We start from the raw sequence: 18019 nt of genomic DNA, 5'->3' as shown, positions 1-18019 counted from the left end.
TAACTGAATAAGTGTGTGCAAACTGCCTTTTGGACAAACTCTTGTTGGTACACTATTTGGAAAAAGTTCCACATACGGACATCACTTATTATCCCCTGAAGTTGTTTATTAGCCATCAAAAAGCGATAACGTGCCTTGAAAAAGTCACATTTAGTGGGTCAGTATTGAAGCATTTAATTAAAAAGCACTAAGAATTTTTCAGACCAGTCTCACAGGGTTTGTACACAGGGTGTCAGGTGATGTCCACGTATGGAATTCTTTCCAACTGTTTTGTATAGCGCTCGAATTCAGCTCAAGTTAAGCAGAAGTTGAATATGACGATACCCACTCTCTCACATTGGATGCATTACCCCCCATGCTTAGCCGTACCCTTACCTGTGTTATTTGAGAGATCCTGGAAAGTCGGTTCCCGCGTAAGGAGAGCTTCGCAGGTCTGGACGACCTCCAGGTCAAGAATGGACATCACGCTGCTGGGGTCAGCCTTGAGTTGCTCCAGATACAACGATCTCACTATGGCGTGGAAAGAGGATTAAATAAAAAAGTTTTTTCCCCCCTATTCCTGAGTTGCCTTACAAATGAATGTTTAAATCTGAATGGTTTTCTGGGCAACTCGAGGCAGTTTTGGCAATGTGGGTACTGCACAAAAATCTCACCGCTCTTTTCTTCAATTCAAGGGTTACATATGTAAGTCAAACTGTTAATGAGTATATCTTGTTCTTCATTTTGATAGAGCAGCTCCAATATGTTACAATCATATTGCTCTTTCCTTCAATTAGCAAACTTGAGCTTGAGCTGTGATTGACCATCAGAGCCCTTATTCTGGTGGCAGTATTGCCCAACTATCAAGAGGTTGACTGTTGTCTTTTTTTCAAGAGTATGTGTGGCTTACATTGTAGCCATCTGGATCCTCCTTTTGACAGAACCACTCCCCCAAATGGCAAAAGTTTATGTGATGATTTTACACTGTGCAAAAAGTTACCCTCACTGGTTGTAAAAAGGGATATCAAACGCTATTGATGTCATGTATCCCGTACCCACATAAATACAGTGCAGATTTGCAACAAGAGACAACCCCAGAGAGATTGTCGCTGGATCAAATGACAGCAATTCAACACAACAAACTACCTTAGTCCTCATTTTGCTAGAGTTAGCTCAACAGCTTTTGACCCTCACCCTTTGGACTTCTGAGGTAGAGCCGCCAAGCGATCTGCCGGAGGCGATCCGGCAACGCCTGGTTGAAGAACCGTCGAAACTTGGCCTTGTTCCCTGGCCAGCTCTTGAGCAGCCCCAGGGCACCCTCACGAGCCTGCTCCAGGACTAGCTCCGACTTGCTCTCCAAGGGCGATGAGTTGAGCAGCTGCTGGTTGGCATGGTTACTGAGATGCTTGTCAAGTGTCTTGGATGCTGCCTGGTTAAAGCTCTGAAAGGCATCACCTGAAAAAAATAATAACTTGAAGCTCAGTGCTGTAACCTCTAGGTGTAAAAAAAGCATGGAACCAAATGAAACAAATTCTGAAGTCTGAGCTCTCCTTGCTTTTGTGTCGGTCCTTAACGAGTTCATGCTAGAGGATGTGTAAATCCCCAACAGGTTTCTGTGATGAGTATCCATCGGTGGTGCATTGCAACTTCGTGACTTTGTTGCTGAGTTTAACAACATGATGATGGGGTAAGGTATCCTGCAGCAAGACCACATTTGGTTGCAGTGTTGTAGTCGAGAACTTTATGTCCGAGACCGAGACTGAGACCAAGGCATCCGAGACCGAGACCAAGACCGAGACCAACCCTCCCGAGACCGAGACTCTTGTAGGCCGAGACCAAGACTGAGACCAGGTCTCTAGACCTCCAACACTGTTTGGTTGTAATTTCTACAGACGTGCTTTCAAAAAGCATTCAGCAACAGGTTGTGTCATTATAGACACTTTTCTGGGAGGTTTCCCTCCGTCCTCCGCTGACCTTCTTGTATGGCCTTGGCAGCCCTCTCTAGAAACAGTTGCTTCTCTGGATCGGACAGGTCAGTGAACTTTGACACATGGCTTTCATTTAGTTGCTGCTGGACAGCCTGGTTGAGCTCCTGGGTCAAGATCTTCCACTCCTAAGCAATGAATCACAACAGTTGTCGAAAGTATAATACACATGTGTGGTCACTGTCAATGTATCATATAATGACTATTGACATATGGGAAGCCTTTTGCTTCTGTAACCTTTTCCAGGTATCTTCAGGATGGCAAGTTACAGGTGCCATGAGCATTTATGAGGAATCTTTGGTGGCAGTCATTTTTTTTCTGCTTGGCAAACAAGAGGTCACGTGACTAAAATGATGTGATCTGATTGGACAATGATGCAAACAAAATGGCCAGGTGGTGTTTTCATCTGATTTTGTGCAGATGTTGTGCAATTTTACGTTCCTTTTTTCAGGTCCAGTACCTCTGAGTTTATTCATGATGGTTTATTATTATTCAGTAGAGGCGCATATCACAACTCAGAGAGTGTTCTTGCATCTGGGGAAGTCCCTTTATTCAAGGACAAAATCAGTCCCTAAAAAGAGAATGTCCCTCTACATTTAAACAGGGACAAGTTTTTTCAAGTGGGCTTGGTGATCCTGCCATTGCTCTGAGGATGCTTTTAATGCCTTAATTGGATTAAGCAGGAGAAAACACCCGAGGCTGCCGTTAAAAAAATTCTACCGTTTAATTCTAGGATTACAAGCAGGAGTCTACAATAACTCATAAAGGGTGGGAAAAAGACATATCAGAACAATTTTTCTGAAAATCAATTCTTTATGACATAGTTAATCAGTGACATGGCACAAAGTTCATAAAAACAACTTAAATAACTAAATATGAAAAGAAAATATGGGAGAAAGAATCGATAATAGCAGTGGATATTTTTGACCTAAGCTCACTTGGGAAAAAATGTTAACTTTTAAGGAGACATTCTCTCTTTCAGGGGACTGGTTTTGTCCCCAAATAAATGTGTGCTTCTACTGTTATTTGTAAAAATGTCTGGTTTACAAGGTAGTAATAATGACATAAATGTTAAAAGACACCAAACAGTAAACATTAATGAAAAAAAGACATAAACAGAACAGATCACAGTTTCTTTCTTTATTATTTCTGTTAAAGCAATTGCCTTGGCAAGTAGGCTAGACAGAGGGTTAGGGCCTTCAGCTCAGATGAAAATAGGCTTGTCTCCATTGATCTCGGGACTAGGTGGTTGGATTTGATAAATGAGCTGTCATTTGTTTGTGAACTTTGTCATGTAGGCCCAACCCCTAGCCCCACTAGTGTGGCACGGACTCTCACTCCCGGATCGGGAGTGAGAGTCCGTGTCACATGCACACTAGGGTGGCTAGCCCTACCCCATGTAGGCCTAGAAATTGATTGATAAAAGAAAAATAAGTCCAAGCCCCAGTTGTTGTTTACATAAATTTGAGCACATTAACACATCAGGTTGCTTCTCATTTAAATGTGTGATAGATTATAAATATACTCACATCTGTCTGTACAATTTCACCTTTACAATCCAGCAACCAGCGAGGATGTGCCGATCTCGCACCCGCCATGTTGTTTACACCTGCCAACCAAGTGACGGCGACGTAAAGCGCATCTCTATTGGTCGAGCAGGAACCAGTTGTTCCTTTTAACCCAATGAAAATCCTCGTTGAACACTGCGCGAAAACCCATCAGGACGAACAAAAACATGGCCGCCTACATTGTCGCATTCGTCTTTCTGATTGCGGGTAAGAAATTAGGAAAGAAATTGCTATTAACCCCTATATTCAGTAAATCTAAGAGACACAAATGTTGATGTTATGATTGTTATTTTAAATGCTCACGTATCTTCTTATTTTTCATCGCTGAAGGTGTTTTTGCTGCAACTTTTGATCCATATTTTCCTCGCGATTTAACTGTTGCTGAACCGGAATTCGAGGTTAGTTGTTCAGCGCGATCGATGGATTTGTACTATCGCTCGATGCGAACATGTAATTAGGTAGGCCTATTCATGATCGATTAAACAGGAGTTGCATTCAGTCACTGTTTATTAAGCCGGTGACATGATTGGTTTGGGAAATTGTTGGTGGCATTCAACTCTGCGCTGCAGAATTGAAAAAGCTTACGGTTGAAAATTATGCGAAGGCTAAATGCTTTCCTTGCTCCCACTCGTCCCAGCCAGTACAATAGGCCATGCACTCTTGCTCTATGGGCCATGCAAGCAGTGCCCAGCATGCCCAGTGCAGAAGAGTTGTCATGCTCCGAGTCCAACTATTGCATCAGTCCCAACTATGGTCATGATGGTCATTAACGGTGCTATATTTTCGCCCCAACTTGCATGGACTTGGCATTACCGGTTTGTATGAATAAGCCTAAATTGTGGAACTTTTTGCCTGTGTTGAATAAACTTGGAGTAAAGTAGAGCATTGCATTTACACTCTCCACAGCCATATTGCCAAAATGCAGTGGTACAGCTCCGCCCACAATTACCCTATCCTTCATGCCCCTCAGCCGTCTGAGAATACTCTGCGCACTGTTGTTCAATCATATTTATTGCAATGTTAGTAGTTCTAACTGCATTCGTTTGTAGTGTACTTGTTCCAAGTTTACTAATGTTTACATGTACTTTTCAGGGACATCATGCTACCACAGGTGAAGATCTTGTTTTTATCATTCGGAGCCAGCAAGAGAGCCCGCATAATCAGTGGGCTAAACAGGTCAAAACCGACATAGAACAGCAGTATCGTATCTTAAACTTGGTAAGTCTTGGCCACTTGTCTCTAAATTTTCCAACAGTGTCTTTGGGGGTTATTTGGCTTGAGGAAGATGTCTGACACCATTGGTGGATTTGCACCATGGGACAATCCTGTTGGAACTTTGCACACTCAGTGTCACAGCCCAATGGACAATTTTGCAAATGCCCAGCCATCGATTGGTCATTGTGTCTATGATCCACATCCCTGCTGGATTTCTTTTCCAAGGGGAAGTAAAGTCCCAGATTGTGCAAGTTATTGTAAGTGACTGTACTTGGCTGCAGAAGAAAAGCTCAGTACAGTTTGGTAGAATGGTCTGCATTGAACAGTAGTTTAAAACTATGCCTGGCAGACATTAATTAGTCATTAAATTCATCGTTTCAATTAAGCCACTTGCCATCTCAGCTTGCAATTATCCATTGGAAACATTTTGCTTGCTCAGACATTCCAGTATCTAGAAGCTGTCACCTTTTTCCGTTTCCTATTTCTTGCTTGGAATCAGGGCAACCCTCGTGTTATTTTACTGCATCAACAGTATGAGATCAGTGGTGTGTGGACTATTCTGCCTCTCTTGCCTAAGTAAGTACAATTTTACTTGTCTCTTAAACCAACCATTACACCCCCAAATCCCACAAAAAACACAGATAAATCCTAACAATCGTGAAATGGGCTTTCTAGTTTCAAGCACAAGAAAGGCTGTGAGCAGTTGTTAGTTTCTAACACTTCTCTCAAGTGGTCCCTTCATCTCTGCAAAACAAGCTTTAACCCTCCTATGGTTTTACAGCACAAATGCCCACAGTCACTGGTGAGCATGTAGTTTCTATATGGAACTCAAACATGCACAGGTTCAGTGTGTACACAGTAGGTTGTCAGCACAAAATGACAAGGGTCTTTTGTGCAGTCCTCTTCACTGCATTTGGTTAACTGCACAATTATGCACATGAAACAGTGAAGCACAGTTCTTGGGCAGCACAAAAGTGCAATCTGATATTCCTGTGAGGGACAGTTAGTGTAGTGCACAACACAACACAGCTGTGCTTCTTTGAGGTGTTTACCAAATGACCCAAAGAGTGACTTCAGCATAGGAGGGTTAAGCAAGCTCTTGGCAAATCAGAAATGGTCTGAGATATCTGGCAGGAAGCATGCGAGTGTTCCAGCCACAAGTCAGTTTCTTTTACAAATTCTTCGGGTGTCAACTCCTCTTCCAGTCCATCAAAATGAAGTCTCTTCAAGTCCACAACAGACACATTTATTGCACTGCAATCCAATTTTTGGTCAGGTTGAAAGAGGACTTTGGCCAGGCCAGCTGGTTATTCTTCTGTGAGGAACAGACAAGAGTCAGCGTCCATGGGCTTCTCCAAGTACTCACCAGATACGACCCGCAACAGGTACCTAGTGCTCAGTGCAGAGTATTTTCACACTGCTTCACCACATCCGCAATTATATTTGAAGGGACTCTCTTTGTGTGGCTCTGTCCCTAAGCAAGATATGTTACAGTGACAAGCCACTAAAATGACATCGTCACTTATCAGATAACAATTTGTTCTGACGTTATTTTATATTTTTGTCTTTGAAGCAGCAATGCCTCAGCAGCAGAAATTTAGAACTCCCTTCACATTATTTGTGATTTCTATAGGAATGGTTCTTAGGGCGCGCCTTACAAGACCAAACTGCCTCTGTCATCCATCACTATCGTTTCCATGACGACCCCTCTCAGTTCTCCTACCCGGACTTTGAGGCAGGCTGGCTCATCAGTGTGGGTCTGTTGCAAAGGTATCAAGTCACATTCTAAAGGAAGTAAAATTTCACATAAGAAGTAATTGCTCTATTTTGGAATGAACAATAGAAAATTATTTACAGCAACACTGAACTGTTGACCAGTGTTAGAGTGTTGCTTTTTAAAATGAAGTGCAATGTGGAACTCATGTAGAACTGATTTTTTTCCCCACTGACAGACTTGCAGAAAGGTGGGAAAATGAGGAGCATCAGATGGATTTTTCAATCGATGTCAAACACGAGGTAAAAGTTCAATATTCATTGGGATGTCATGGTTAAAGAGAGTTTCTAAGGGTGGCCAGTGCTTCGTGGAATATTTTTTGAGTAAATTTGGGCCATGTTGGCTGAAGCCCTAGTGTGCGAGTTCTTTTGGGGCTAAAAAATTTGAAGCTAACGTAAGCCTCTTTTGCTTTTCATACACTTTGTTCAGAAAGACACTTTGCCTCTGAAAAAAAAAGTTGTTTGGACTGACAAAACAGGCGGCAGAATTATATGATCTGTCCAATTTCTTTGTCGCATTGATGTGGAAGGTATTTAAAGTCTGGTTTCTTTTTCAGTTGTCATTTTACATTTGGAATGATGGCAATGGCACCCGACTGACTGCCCTGCCAGCTCTGTGTGCCGGAAATGTCGAGAAGAACCCTCACCCAAGGTCAGACAGTGAAATCAGGAAGGCCCTGACGAAGGCAATTCGAGATGGTCCCCGGGAGGATGATGGATGTGTCTCTGCTCATCCCAAGGGCCTACCCACTTGTGTAAGTTTATGGCAAATCTCATATTACATGTACCATAAAACTCCAAAGTGTGACCCACAGTTTTAGTTTTCATTTGATATATGGCAGAGCTCAATAGCCCATTCCGTTCTGGAGAGATGACTTTTCCCATATTAGTTCTTTGCAGTTCAATTTTGCAATACAACTGTGAAAACAGGCTCGATAAAGTTGAGTTTGATACAGACTTAGGCTCGGAAGACTAACCTTCAATCTTCCCAGCAAGCTACATATTCCTTTTTTTTTGACAAAAACTGAAACTTTAGTGATCAAAGATGTCATTTCTGACAAAAAGCAACAGCTGAACGTCCACAAGGAATTTCACCCTCGCATCTTTGAGCGCACTACAGCATAGAAAGGCATAGCACAACTTATATTACCTTTGGCTAGAGCTGGTCACATGTTTAATTTTGGTTTGCTTTCCTGCTTTCTTTGTCCTAACAGGGAAAAGCAGTTCCCAAGGAAGACATTCTCTTTGCTGTGAAGACTTGCAAGAAGTTTCACAAAGACAGAGGTATACAAAACAGAAATAGAAAATGCAGCCTGAACTGTAAATTTCACCAAAATAAGCAACTTGCTTTACATTTTATTTCTTATTTGAAGTTAGTTGAGCCAAATAAATCATCAGGTGGGCTGTGTCTATCACTAGAATCGGTATTGTTGTCTGGGTCTGTGGCTATTCACTGTGGTGCATCCATGGCAACAATCAAATCCACAGCCACAAGTTTCTCAAGTTTGACATGGCTGTAGTCATGCAGACATATACATATCCTGTTGCTGAAACTTGTCGGATGTTAGTAATTCAGTTCTCTTTCCAGTCCCCGTTGTCCAGCAAACTTGGGGCAAGCACACCAGCCACATTGTCTTTGTCAGTGACGTTCCAGATGACACCATACCCACCGTCGCCTCTGGGGTGCCCAACACGGAGAGAGGTAAGTCGCCAATAGGAAGTCGGTTTGAATGTGAAGGGCTACACCATCTTTAATGGTGGGTTTTGATGTTCAGTGTATACTTGCTTTTGTCGGAGAGCTTGCAGGAAAATCTCCAAGCTAACTCTGGTGGGACTCGAGCCCACGGCCTACTTCCTAGTGCAGATGTGGACAGGATCATGTCATCAATCTTTTGATGTTCTGACAGGGCACTGCGGCAAGCTCTTTGCCATCTTTGACATGTTCAACTCAAAACCTGAATATCTCAAGTACTCCTGGCTTGTGGTGGCTGATGACGATACTATACTCAGGTGGGACTTCATCTCATTACGATGCAGTTTTGACCTTCATTATCATCATCATTACGACAATCACCACCTCCAACCCATCTTTTATCACCTTCATCTCTATTATCACCATCACTGACATCATCACCATTCCAGTCACCATGTGTTTTCACCATCACCACATCAAGTGTCACCTTCACCTTTAACACCTAAACTCCATTGTCACCTTCATCACTTCAATCATCCCTCCATCATCATCTTCATCCCTTCACCATCCTTGTCTCCGGCACTTTCATAAACCTACATCATCACCTTCACCACTGACTTCTTTACATCACCAGCTCTTGACTTAAGTTGTCGTTTCTCAGAATTGTCACAGCATTGGCGAACAAGCACCCTAAGTGACGAGCCTCCCTTTTGTCTGTTACAGCGTAGCCAGAGTCCGAGCACTCTTGTCTTGCTACAGTGCTAGGAAGGTGGTGTTCCTTGGCGAGCGGTACGGCTACGGCCATCTCAAGCTTGGGTGGGGCTACGACTACCTCACGGGGGGCAGCAGGTGAGTTTTGGCAACCTCCGATGTCTCACGAGCTCTCAGAAAAAAACTGATCGTGTACCACTACAAAAATCTGTTGGAATCTTTAATAAAATTGGAGACTTTTCTCTCTACTATCAGCATGGTCTTCAGTCGAGCTGGCATACAAAAGCTCCTAGCCACGGGCTGCAGGTGTAACAAAGATGAAGATCCTGATGACATGATCTTTGGGATGTGCGCCAAACGACACGACATGCCCATCACCCACTCGCCGCTCTTTCATCAGGTCAGTCGAAGGGGGTGGTGACAGAGTGGCAGAAATAGGGGGCCAGAGAGACGTGCAGTACCTGGTTGTGTTGAGCGCAGTTTTGGAATATGGCACGAACAAAGACATGAATCCAATTTACATATATACATGGTTGGGGGGCATTCTCTGTTTTCACGGTACCACCATATTGGAACCAAAGTGAGGCTGCACTTGCAAAATAGTCTGTTTTGTTGTCACTGTATCCGCTCCAAGCAGGAACAGGAGAGGGTGTGTTTTGCAGGGAAACCATGGTCCTTTGGTAGGTACCCAGCACATGCATGTGCAGGTTGTGCAACTTTGGCATGGGACGCACTGAGCACACATGACCAAATTATGTTTAACGTCGAGTTTTTGTGTGTGCTGAAATGAAACTGGCTGGAAAACTTCCCACCAGCCTGTCTTGTCTTTGCCGTTGAGGGTGCACTTCAGCTTTGGGCAGATAGGGGGGCTGCGCTGTTTGATAAAATTTGTAAAAATCCATTTGAAATTGATGAAGCTCGCCAGTACAGCCTCTCTTTCAAAAGATTCTCAGGCATGTTTGCTTTTTTCATCGTAAATGAGCACTTCATCAATATTCAGTACCTCAATTTTGTGCAGCACTTCATTTGTATTCATTGTTTCCTCTACTTGTAGGCCCGCTCCACAGACTATGCGATTAGATTCCTACAGAACCAGACACCACTTTCCTTCCACAAGCACCTGCATGCTGACCCACTGGCAGTCTACAGGGACTGGTTCAAGAAGGCAGACGAGGCAGACTCTAGAATCCATGGAGTACAGGGAGAGAGGGAGGAGTTATGATAACACCTCCTAGTCTTAACGCTTTGGAACGGTTGCAATTTAAATTTGGCTACATTAAGGTATGTTTTGAATAACTTGTACACCTTGTTAATCTCTCACTATTTTTAGGACCGGAACTTTTAACTAAATTAATTCAGTTAAGTGAAAGGCTGTGTCCGAATTACTCAGCTACGGCTTACTATAACGCACAAGTCTATGGTAGCGGTTGCAGCCAGTTCCCATAGAGTCGGGTGTAATTTCAAGCCGCAGCTGCATGATCTGGACATGGCCCTATTGATTTAGTAAGTTTTTTTAACTATAATTTTAACACAAACGACAGTCCGCTGTCCTCTACTAAACATTGCCAAAAGAATCCCTAGAAATGAATTTAGTGCTACACAGTGCTGCTTGGCACAAACACTGTATTGACAAGAAATCTAGTTTAGATATCGTGAATGTCATGATCTTGCCCATTAAAGGTTGCAGTACACGTCAGTTTTTGCCATTGTGAAAAAATGACGCAATTTTACAACAGAAATCTAACACCAAATGACAACAGCCATCGGGAGATATGTAACTGAGTGTATTGCAGTTTACTTGCAAGTCAGGTCAGACATACACCTGACAGGTTTGAAAACTGACTAAGGAATGGCTCTGTCACTGTACACTTGATTACTGAATATTCCAGGATTGAAACTTTGGACAAAAGTGCTTTTAATTTAAATTTTTACATTTGCACAAGGGATTGTTTGATACTAACTTGGGGAATGTTAATTGATAACTCAGAAGTTACAGATGTGTGCTTATTCGTGGTTCTTATTCTACAATATCAAAAGCATCAGAACCTTGAGAACAGAAAAACACTTGAAAGAGTGACTAGGCACAAGCAATTGTTTATGGCAGCTGACAGGTATGGCAGGTTTGCCAATTTCTTGAATCAGTTTATTAAATCAATGTTTTGCCTTCACTTTTTACCATAAAAAACAGTGTAGTTTACCAGGTTTTTTCCTGACGGAAGTCCGTTTGTGACTGTACAGTTTTGTAAAGCAGCGTAGCATATGACCAGTAGGCAGACTGTATGATTTCATTTCTTGCTCATGGGGATGATGCTTGCCTGGGTCTCATGCAGGGCCATCCATGCTTGTTACCGGCTTACGGCGACAGCGTACGCGTTGAAATACAGATGTTATGGTGACCAAAAAGGTTAGGGGGACAACCTGATGTCCCCCTAACTTGGTCCAAACCTTCCCCTAAACACAGGGAAGGCCAACACATGCTGTTTAAATGCACAAGAGTGCGAGACATGAATTGGTGTGACCCCACATCAGGGTTAAAAGAACAATGTAGCACTAACCATTACTTAAACCTCTATCTGAGAGTTGTCAGCGGCATTTAGTCCAGGGCCGCATCATCTGTCTTTTAAAGTTATGGACTTTCCGCAATACTGGCTAGATATATGTACACGTGTATGAAAAGGTAACAGATATACTGGAACGGCATTTCTGACATTTTCAGGGTGTTTTATAGGAAAATTGTTTTATTACACTTGAAATGACGGTAGTTTTTAACACAGTTTTTAAGTATTGTATTTTTTGAAACAGGTCAGGCTTGTGTGTGTATGTGTGTTGGAAAATACTGAAGCATTTCAGAGATGTTTGAAATTTGGCTGCACTAAGAATTGTCTATCTTTCGTACTTGACAGGTTTATATTTTGGAGGGAATAAAACGTGGGAGATTTATTCAGTCGAAACTTTTCCTTTGTCCATATTTCGTGCTGTCTGTGTGTTTGAGAAGAATAGAAGTTCAAACTATTGCGGTATTCGGCATTGAATTAGAATGAACTCATGTGATTCTTTTCCTGGAAAAAGTTTTATTTCGGAAGAGGTAAAAAAAGTCCCCTCAAACACTGAACATGTTGCTTACCTAAAACAAAAACTTGGAGGACTTTTTTCCTTCTGTTTACCAAAACGAACAAAATTTTTTCCAACAACATGGGTTGTCTGTATTGATGAAGACTCGTTCACAGAAGAACTGTCAGACAGAGACTTGGAGGGGTTGAATAGTCCTCGGCTCTCTCAAAGATGTGCCAGAGGTTGAGGTCGACACTGTCATCACCAAGGCCACCAAGGCATCACCAAGGCATGATGCATGGGTGACTTCACCGTATGCTGGCCAAATCATTTTTTGCGTTCACGTGGTCGAACTTTTCTATATATGGTCTCGGGCTTACCTTCGCATTGTGCGGCGTACCTGGCCAATGTGAACAAATAATCGCTCAACCTGTTGAGAAAGATGCAAAAACATGTGCTCAGAGAATGAACATGGGGTGAAAACTCTGGCAAATTTCCAACCTCTCAACGCTGTTTTTGACCACATATAAATTGAGTCCACAGGCCCTTATATTTCACACTATGAAAACCAATGGAAACCCTTAACATGTTTAGCCACACGTTGTCCATGTTCATCAAGACATCAAATTGAGTGATGTATCCAAGCAGGGATGCCAGTTCTCAGGCAAAAGCCTGATTTCATGCTTTTCACTTGCTATGTTGGGCTAATTTCAGTCCCTAACAAGGTATATTTAGGATTCTCTGGCCTTCATTTTAGTCCCTAACGAGGTATATTTAGGATTCTCTGGCCTTCATTTTAGTCCCTAACGATGTATATTTAGGATTCTCTGGCCTTCATTTTAGTCCCTAACGATGTATATTTAGGATTCTCTGGCCTTCATTTTAGTCCCTAACGATGTATATTTAGGATTCTCTGGCCTTAATTTTAGTCCCTAACGATGTATATTTAGGATTCCCTGGCCTCCATTTCAGTCCTTAACAAGGTATATTTAGGATTCTCTGGCCTTCATTTCAGTCCCTAACAAGGTATATTTAGGCTGCTATGACCTTTCTATGAGGCTCTGGACAAGAATCTGCCTGGCATCCCTGATCAAATCAAACGAATACTTTTTCAATTCAGAACACAGAAAAATATGAGTTTGAGGAATGCCCTATTCTCCAATTAAAGCATTTTTCAAGCACATTTTGAAAGGACTTCCAAAATACTTCAGTGGTTGAAATGCTTTCACGATTCTATGGCAAGGTGACAGGTTTTTGCAACTTATTTTCAAATTTTCAGTCATCAAGAAAAAAATTTGAAAAATGGAGTGGGCAAACTACAGCCCCAAGTCCATGTGTTAACAAGAAGCTTTCTGTTTTCAAAATAACGATTCCAAATGGAAGTAACAAATCAGGTACTTAAAAACAACATTCCGAACTATTTCTTACCTGTTTAGAAATTTCCCTACATTTGGATCAATTTCATTCTTTGTCACCAATGGAGTAATCCTGCAGAAGGTGAAACCATAAAAAGACAAGTCTTTCACTCAAAATCGGACACATTCATGGGCTTGTAAGAACAATGTTACAGATGAAAAGCTTCTAAATTAAAAAAGGAATTCACTATTCTTTGTTCCTTCAAAAAAAAATACCCAAGCTACACTCAACCGATGTAAATCATTGCATAGGAATGAACAAGCCACTCGAAAATTCTCTGCAGAGAAAATACAGTAATTTGGGTATTATGGTCAATGGAGAGATCAGAAAAAAAGTTGTTACGAGAGCAGCAAGCCCTCTTTTTAAAAATCATCAATATGCGATCAAAAGTATGGAAATGCATCTTTAGGTCTAAGTTCTATCCACGTTGTGGTAGCATATTTAAGACTGGAAATCTTTGGATTAAGACAAGATTTTATCAAAATTTTTCTTCAACGAAAGGTACCTTCTTTCTGCCCTTCGACACGTGGATCTTGCAACATGCAGTGATGCACTTGCCTTACCACCAGACTGTACAGAAAAAAAGACAAGGAGCTTTGATTAAATAACCCCCCAAAGTAGTACTTTGGTGCAGGGTTGTAAGGTGCAAGTAGATCAACAATGAATTCGTATCAGGTGTGAAAAAAGTGCTCTTTAAAAAACCCAATATTTTTGTGATTTGATTCTAATTCATGTGGGGGTGTTACCAGGTACTTCCCGAAACTGTAAAACTCGCCCAATTCTCCTGGAAACCAGTGTAACATTCTCTGCTTCTGAAGTTTTTAAGGGACATCAAACCCCGTATAAATGAATGGTGGTTGGCTCAACCATCCTTAGTCTGGTAAAATCCTCGCCAAGCTCCTGGTGGATTTTCAAAAATCCTGGGAGGGTTACACTTGGTACATCCGAGGCGACTTACGGGCAGGATGAAGTTTTTCAGTGGCGTTAGCTGATTTGTGTACTCGTCAATCCAACTTTCCAGCGTGTCCACGCACTCTCCGCTGAATGCTGTCAGATCTGATAGCAGCAAACCATGCAACCTTGGTTATAACACTAGCCTTTTAACATCAAGATGGCAGCTCAAAACAGCACAAGAACAGCAACGCAATACCTTTCCATCTTCATTTTCAGTGAAATATTTGTTAGAAATTTGAAATAAGAGAATAAGGTAGAAGTAAAGAAATATATCCATTTCTTCTGGAACACTTAAAAATTAAAAAGAAAAAAATACACCACCTTGTCAGGTAAACAGTGCTAAGTGCTGAAAATGCAAGCTTTATTTGGAAAATAAAATTCAATTTTTAATATTGGAAAAGTAAAAGTTTTCCCCCAAATTCACTGATAAGCATCATTCATTGAGAAATCAGCCTCACTGATCAAGCTGTGTCATTCAGAAGGCCACACACATTTACACAGTCAAGGAATCAACTTAGCAAACTGAACTGCACAATCAACCACAAACATCCTTCCTGCTTCACTGAAAATTGGTTCAGCTGAAACTGAAATTTACATCAATTTACATCTGCAGAGCCCACAAGAGAGAACAAGTTGGCTGACCTACCCAGCTGATTGGCTGATGCCAGGCTTCTGGGCGTGGCTATGTTGGAACCAGCATCTTGCAGGAGACACTGGATCTTCAATGAAGAAAAAAAAAGTAAAACTTCCACAAAAAAGACAGTCAACTGCACCCTTCGTAGCAAGGGCATACGGACTACACTTGATACAGTATCATGTCTAGCATGCTTGGTATGCATCTTGAAAATTATAAAATCTTACAATTCAGCCTAAACAAACAAACAAAAAAAACAAACAAACAAACAAACAAACACCCCAACCAACAAACCTACCTCCTCCAGCTGTTGGTCAAACGGTAGCTTGGCATCTCTCACAAACTCCCTGGCAAGCCTGCAAACACAGAAAGACCTAACGAACAATGCTCTTCCCAGGTCGTGAAACAAGCTCATAATTAGCTCAAAAGCCAGAGGTCAGAAAAATGATTAAATACTCAGTTTTGGAGGTGAGTGGTAACTCACACAGCCAATAGTCCAGACAAAATCTGTCCAATTAGCTGCGAAGTGAAATTGCACAAGTTTCTGTGCTATTGTTAACGGTTTTGTTTCATTGTTCGACAGTGCTTCCTATATTCAATACTGTAAAAACCATATTTATGGTGACGCAGCTACCAAGGATCAAGTTATTATTGTCTGTAATTGTTAATAAACAGAAGCACTGAGCTCTACGATGAGAATGTGGGATAACGTCAATACCAGACATCATATTCCCACCAGTCTAAGTCTAAACTTAACGTCGTACTGACCCAATGGATGAGGAAAGTTCATCATTGGCTCCCAGCGCCTCGAAAATCTCATCACTTTTAGGCCGACGATCGCCAGCAATGGTCACAGATGTTCCTGGGGGAAAAAAAGGTGAGGATTCGCAGTCAGTTTTGACTTTAAACTGAATGGAAAGAGCAAAAACGCCTACCGCAAAAATGAGTTGGTATTCCCAATGTTTTTTGGTAACGTCATGAAATTAATTGCATTACATAGTGCTCTGCATTTATTACTACCAGTAAACTGTCCTGTAAAGAGGGCAATCTCTAAATAATATTTCAATTTCAATATATTACATTTCAATATTATTAAGATTTTTTTTCAACCCTTTCCCTAATAAAAATATGTAATTTTAAAATTATACCGTAAACAATGCTTGTAAGCTAAAAGTATGTTCCCACAACTTTTACAGTAATTTGCTTAGTTTGCTGGCACAAAACAACAGTTCTACAGTTATACAAATATAAATGTAGGAACACTCAGACAAGTTGGTTTTTCTTCCTGAGGGATAATACAGTGGGCCAAGTCACAACTTCCCTAATGGGTTGTTGACACATTTCAAAGAAATAATCACCTTTGTCTCCAGTTCTTGTATAAATCTTAGGAAGCTTGACCCTTTGATCACTGGAAAAAAAGAAGAATCGTAACTTACAAAGAACTGTTCATACATTTGTAATGACAGGCCATCTATTAAGGAGGTCCGCTTAATTATTAGTTTAAGGACGCCAAAGCAAAGGAAGTCGGGCAAAAAGAGTCCAAAATATACAGTTTTATTTACACGTCAACTTTTGGGGGTTCAAATGTCCAGTCCAGGTTTAATTAAAGTTAAATGATTCAAATCCTTTATTCCTTTATTTTCTTTACATGTAATTCCATATTCTCTGAATTCCAGGCTGGTGTGCGGCTGTGGACTTGGCCTTCCAGACAGCACTCGATGGGGCCCACACTGGAAAGGGAGGGTACACTTGCCCACCATATTATCTTTGCGGGTATTTGTAAACTACGGTGACCCCTAAAACACGCTTCCCTACACATGTATTTTGTAACTAAGCAAATTAGCAATCTTCATAAAAGGTTTTGCCCTTACATGGATGTATACGGTATATATAACAGTATACTCAGTGCTCAAATGCCCAAGAGTTTGCAAAATTCACAAGCTTACTGGGGTGGGACTTGAACCCATGACCTCCTGCTTACTAGTGCAGGGTCGTAACCACTCGACCACCGAGCTTACCAGGGTTGGGTGGCTGGTCCGAGTCAGATGCAGTAATGAGTACTGCAAATTATTACAAGATGAACTGAGTCGGGGATGTTAAGTTTCATAGCAGGTTTTGCGATTACACTGCCGTATGAACACATGTATAACACTGTGAATTTTTTCACAAGCTCTCAAACAACTGAATGCCGAGTACAAAGTGATTTTGTAATGTATACGTCTGTGTGAGGGCAAAACCTGTTCTGAAAATTAACATCCCCAACACAAAGTACATCCTGTAACAAATCAATAATGCTCACAAAACTGAAATCTGTGTCAAACTCCAAACCCGATTTAGGGCAGGGTTTATAACATACATGCAATTCTATTCTTTCACAGTGCCCTGGAAACTAGGGCCTACTTACAGAACTGTAATTAAGTCACCTGCCCAATGTGAGCAGGTGAGTATAACATTCTTTAAATTTTCTACTAAGTAGGCCTACTTACGTCTTATTTCATTCCAAGTGATAGATCATAGCATGGACCTACCTCCATGACCATAGGATAACAATCTGCCGAATATGACTGAACCAGAGTTTCGAACTGCAACAGTGTTATCGTGGTCATAAACACTGATAAAAAGGGCATTGAAAGTGAAAAACTAAACTCGAGAAAATACCGCTGGTAGTGGTACATCAATGAAAAACGCCACTCTCAAAGGCACGCAGTGTCCTGGGAACAGCGTGGACAATAGCAATGGGAGAAAATAATGGCCACAACTACAGCCTAGTTGGGGTTTTTCAAGTCCCTACGCGATACGGGGTACGCGAAAGTTGGGGCTATGCACACTGACTAATCAATTTTTGGGCCCTAGTTTACATGTCATGTTTCACTACAAATGGAAGTAAAATAACCTTGAATACATCCGATGAAACAGAAGAACTCTCCTATTAAGTTCAGGGAGAAAACATCTCGTTGACAGGGGCAATAAATAAAGAAAACGGTTCGAAACAATTCCCACTTTTCTCGCCAAATTTCGGCTGATAGGCGCCGCCATGTTG

The 18019-nt window shown here is 41.5% G+C and overlaps 3 protein-coding genes across 4 annotated transcripts in view; 1 reads left to right on the top strand and 2 right to left on the bottom strand.

Annotated features, from left to right (window-relative positions):
* The window catches only part of LOC147798079 (uncharacterized), a 14314-nt gene extending 10688 nt beyond the window's left edge, over positions 1 to 3626 (bottom strand). Inside the window, exons 1-4 of the mRNA XM_087141033.1 lie at positions 3494 to 3626; positions 1954 to 2092; positions 1174 to 1434; positions 376 to 510 (exon numbers count right to left, since the gene is read on the bottom strand). Of these exons, the coding sequence (XP_086997159.1) occupies positions 376 to 510; positions 1174 to 1434; positions 1954 to 2092; positions 3494 to 3562 (604 nt within the window). The 5' untranslated portion in view covers positions 3563 to 3626. The remainder of the gene's footprint in view (positions 1 to 375; positions 511 to 1173; positions 1435 to 1953; positions 2093 to 3493) is intronic.
* mmab (metabolism of cobalamin associated B) lies at positions 3591 to 18019 on the bottom strand. 2 transcript variants are annotated; one of them, XM_022248034.2, is made up of 10 exons: positions 17873 to 18019; positions 16338 to 16387; positions 15748 to 15841; positions 15278 to 15335; positions 14992 to 15064; positions 14350 to 14447; positions 13897 to 13961; positions 13404 to 13463; positions 12356 to 12405; positions 3591 to 3729 (listed from the first exon to the last, which is right to left on the bottom strand). In XM_022248034.2, the coding sequence occupies exons 1-10, from the start codon at positions 18013 to 18015 to the stop codon at positions 3683 to 3685; spliced, it is 738 nt and encodes a 245-aa protein (XP_022103726.2). In that variant the 5' UTR covers positions 18016 to 18019; the 3' UTR covers positions 3591 to 3682. The 2 variants fall into 2 exon arrangements, with proteins under 2 accessions (XP_022103726.2, XP_022103724.1); XM_022248032.2 differs by lacking the exon at positions 3591 to 3729 and having other exon boundaries at positions 11625 to 12405.
* On the top strand, positions 3606 to 11875 carry b3glct (beta 3-glucosyltransferase). The gene is made up of 14 exons (XM_022248031.2): positions 3606 to 3739; positions 3863 to 3930; positions 4625 to 4750; positions 5247 to 5323; positions 6024 to 6132; positions 6381 to 6517; positions 6700 to 6763; positions 7078 to 7275; positions 7735 to 7804; positions 8109 to 8222; positions 8428 to 8530; positions 8937 to 9062; positions 9180 to 9324; positions 9979 to 11875. The coding sequence occupies exons 1-14, from the start codon at positions 3700 to 3702 to the stop codon at positions 10144 to 10146; spliced, it is 1545 nt and encodes a 514-aa protein (XP_022103723.2). The 5' UTR covers positions 3606 to 3699; the 3' UTR covers positions 10147 to 11875.

The sequence above is a fragment of the Acanthaster planci genome, linkage group LG09, assembly GCF_054643075.1.
Source record: "Acanthaster planci isolate LZ-2023a linkage group LG09, COTS_SCS, whole genome shotgun sequence".
In the NCBI taxonomy this organism is placed as follows: domain Eukaryota; kingdom Metazoa; phylum Echinodermata; class Asteroidea; order Valvatida; family Acanthasteridae; genus Acanthaster; species Acanthaster planci.
This window is presented reverse-complemented; position numbering and strand designations above follow the sequence as displayed.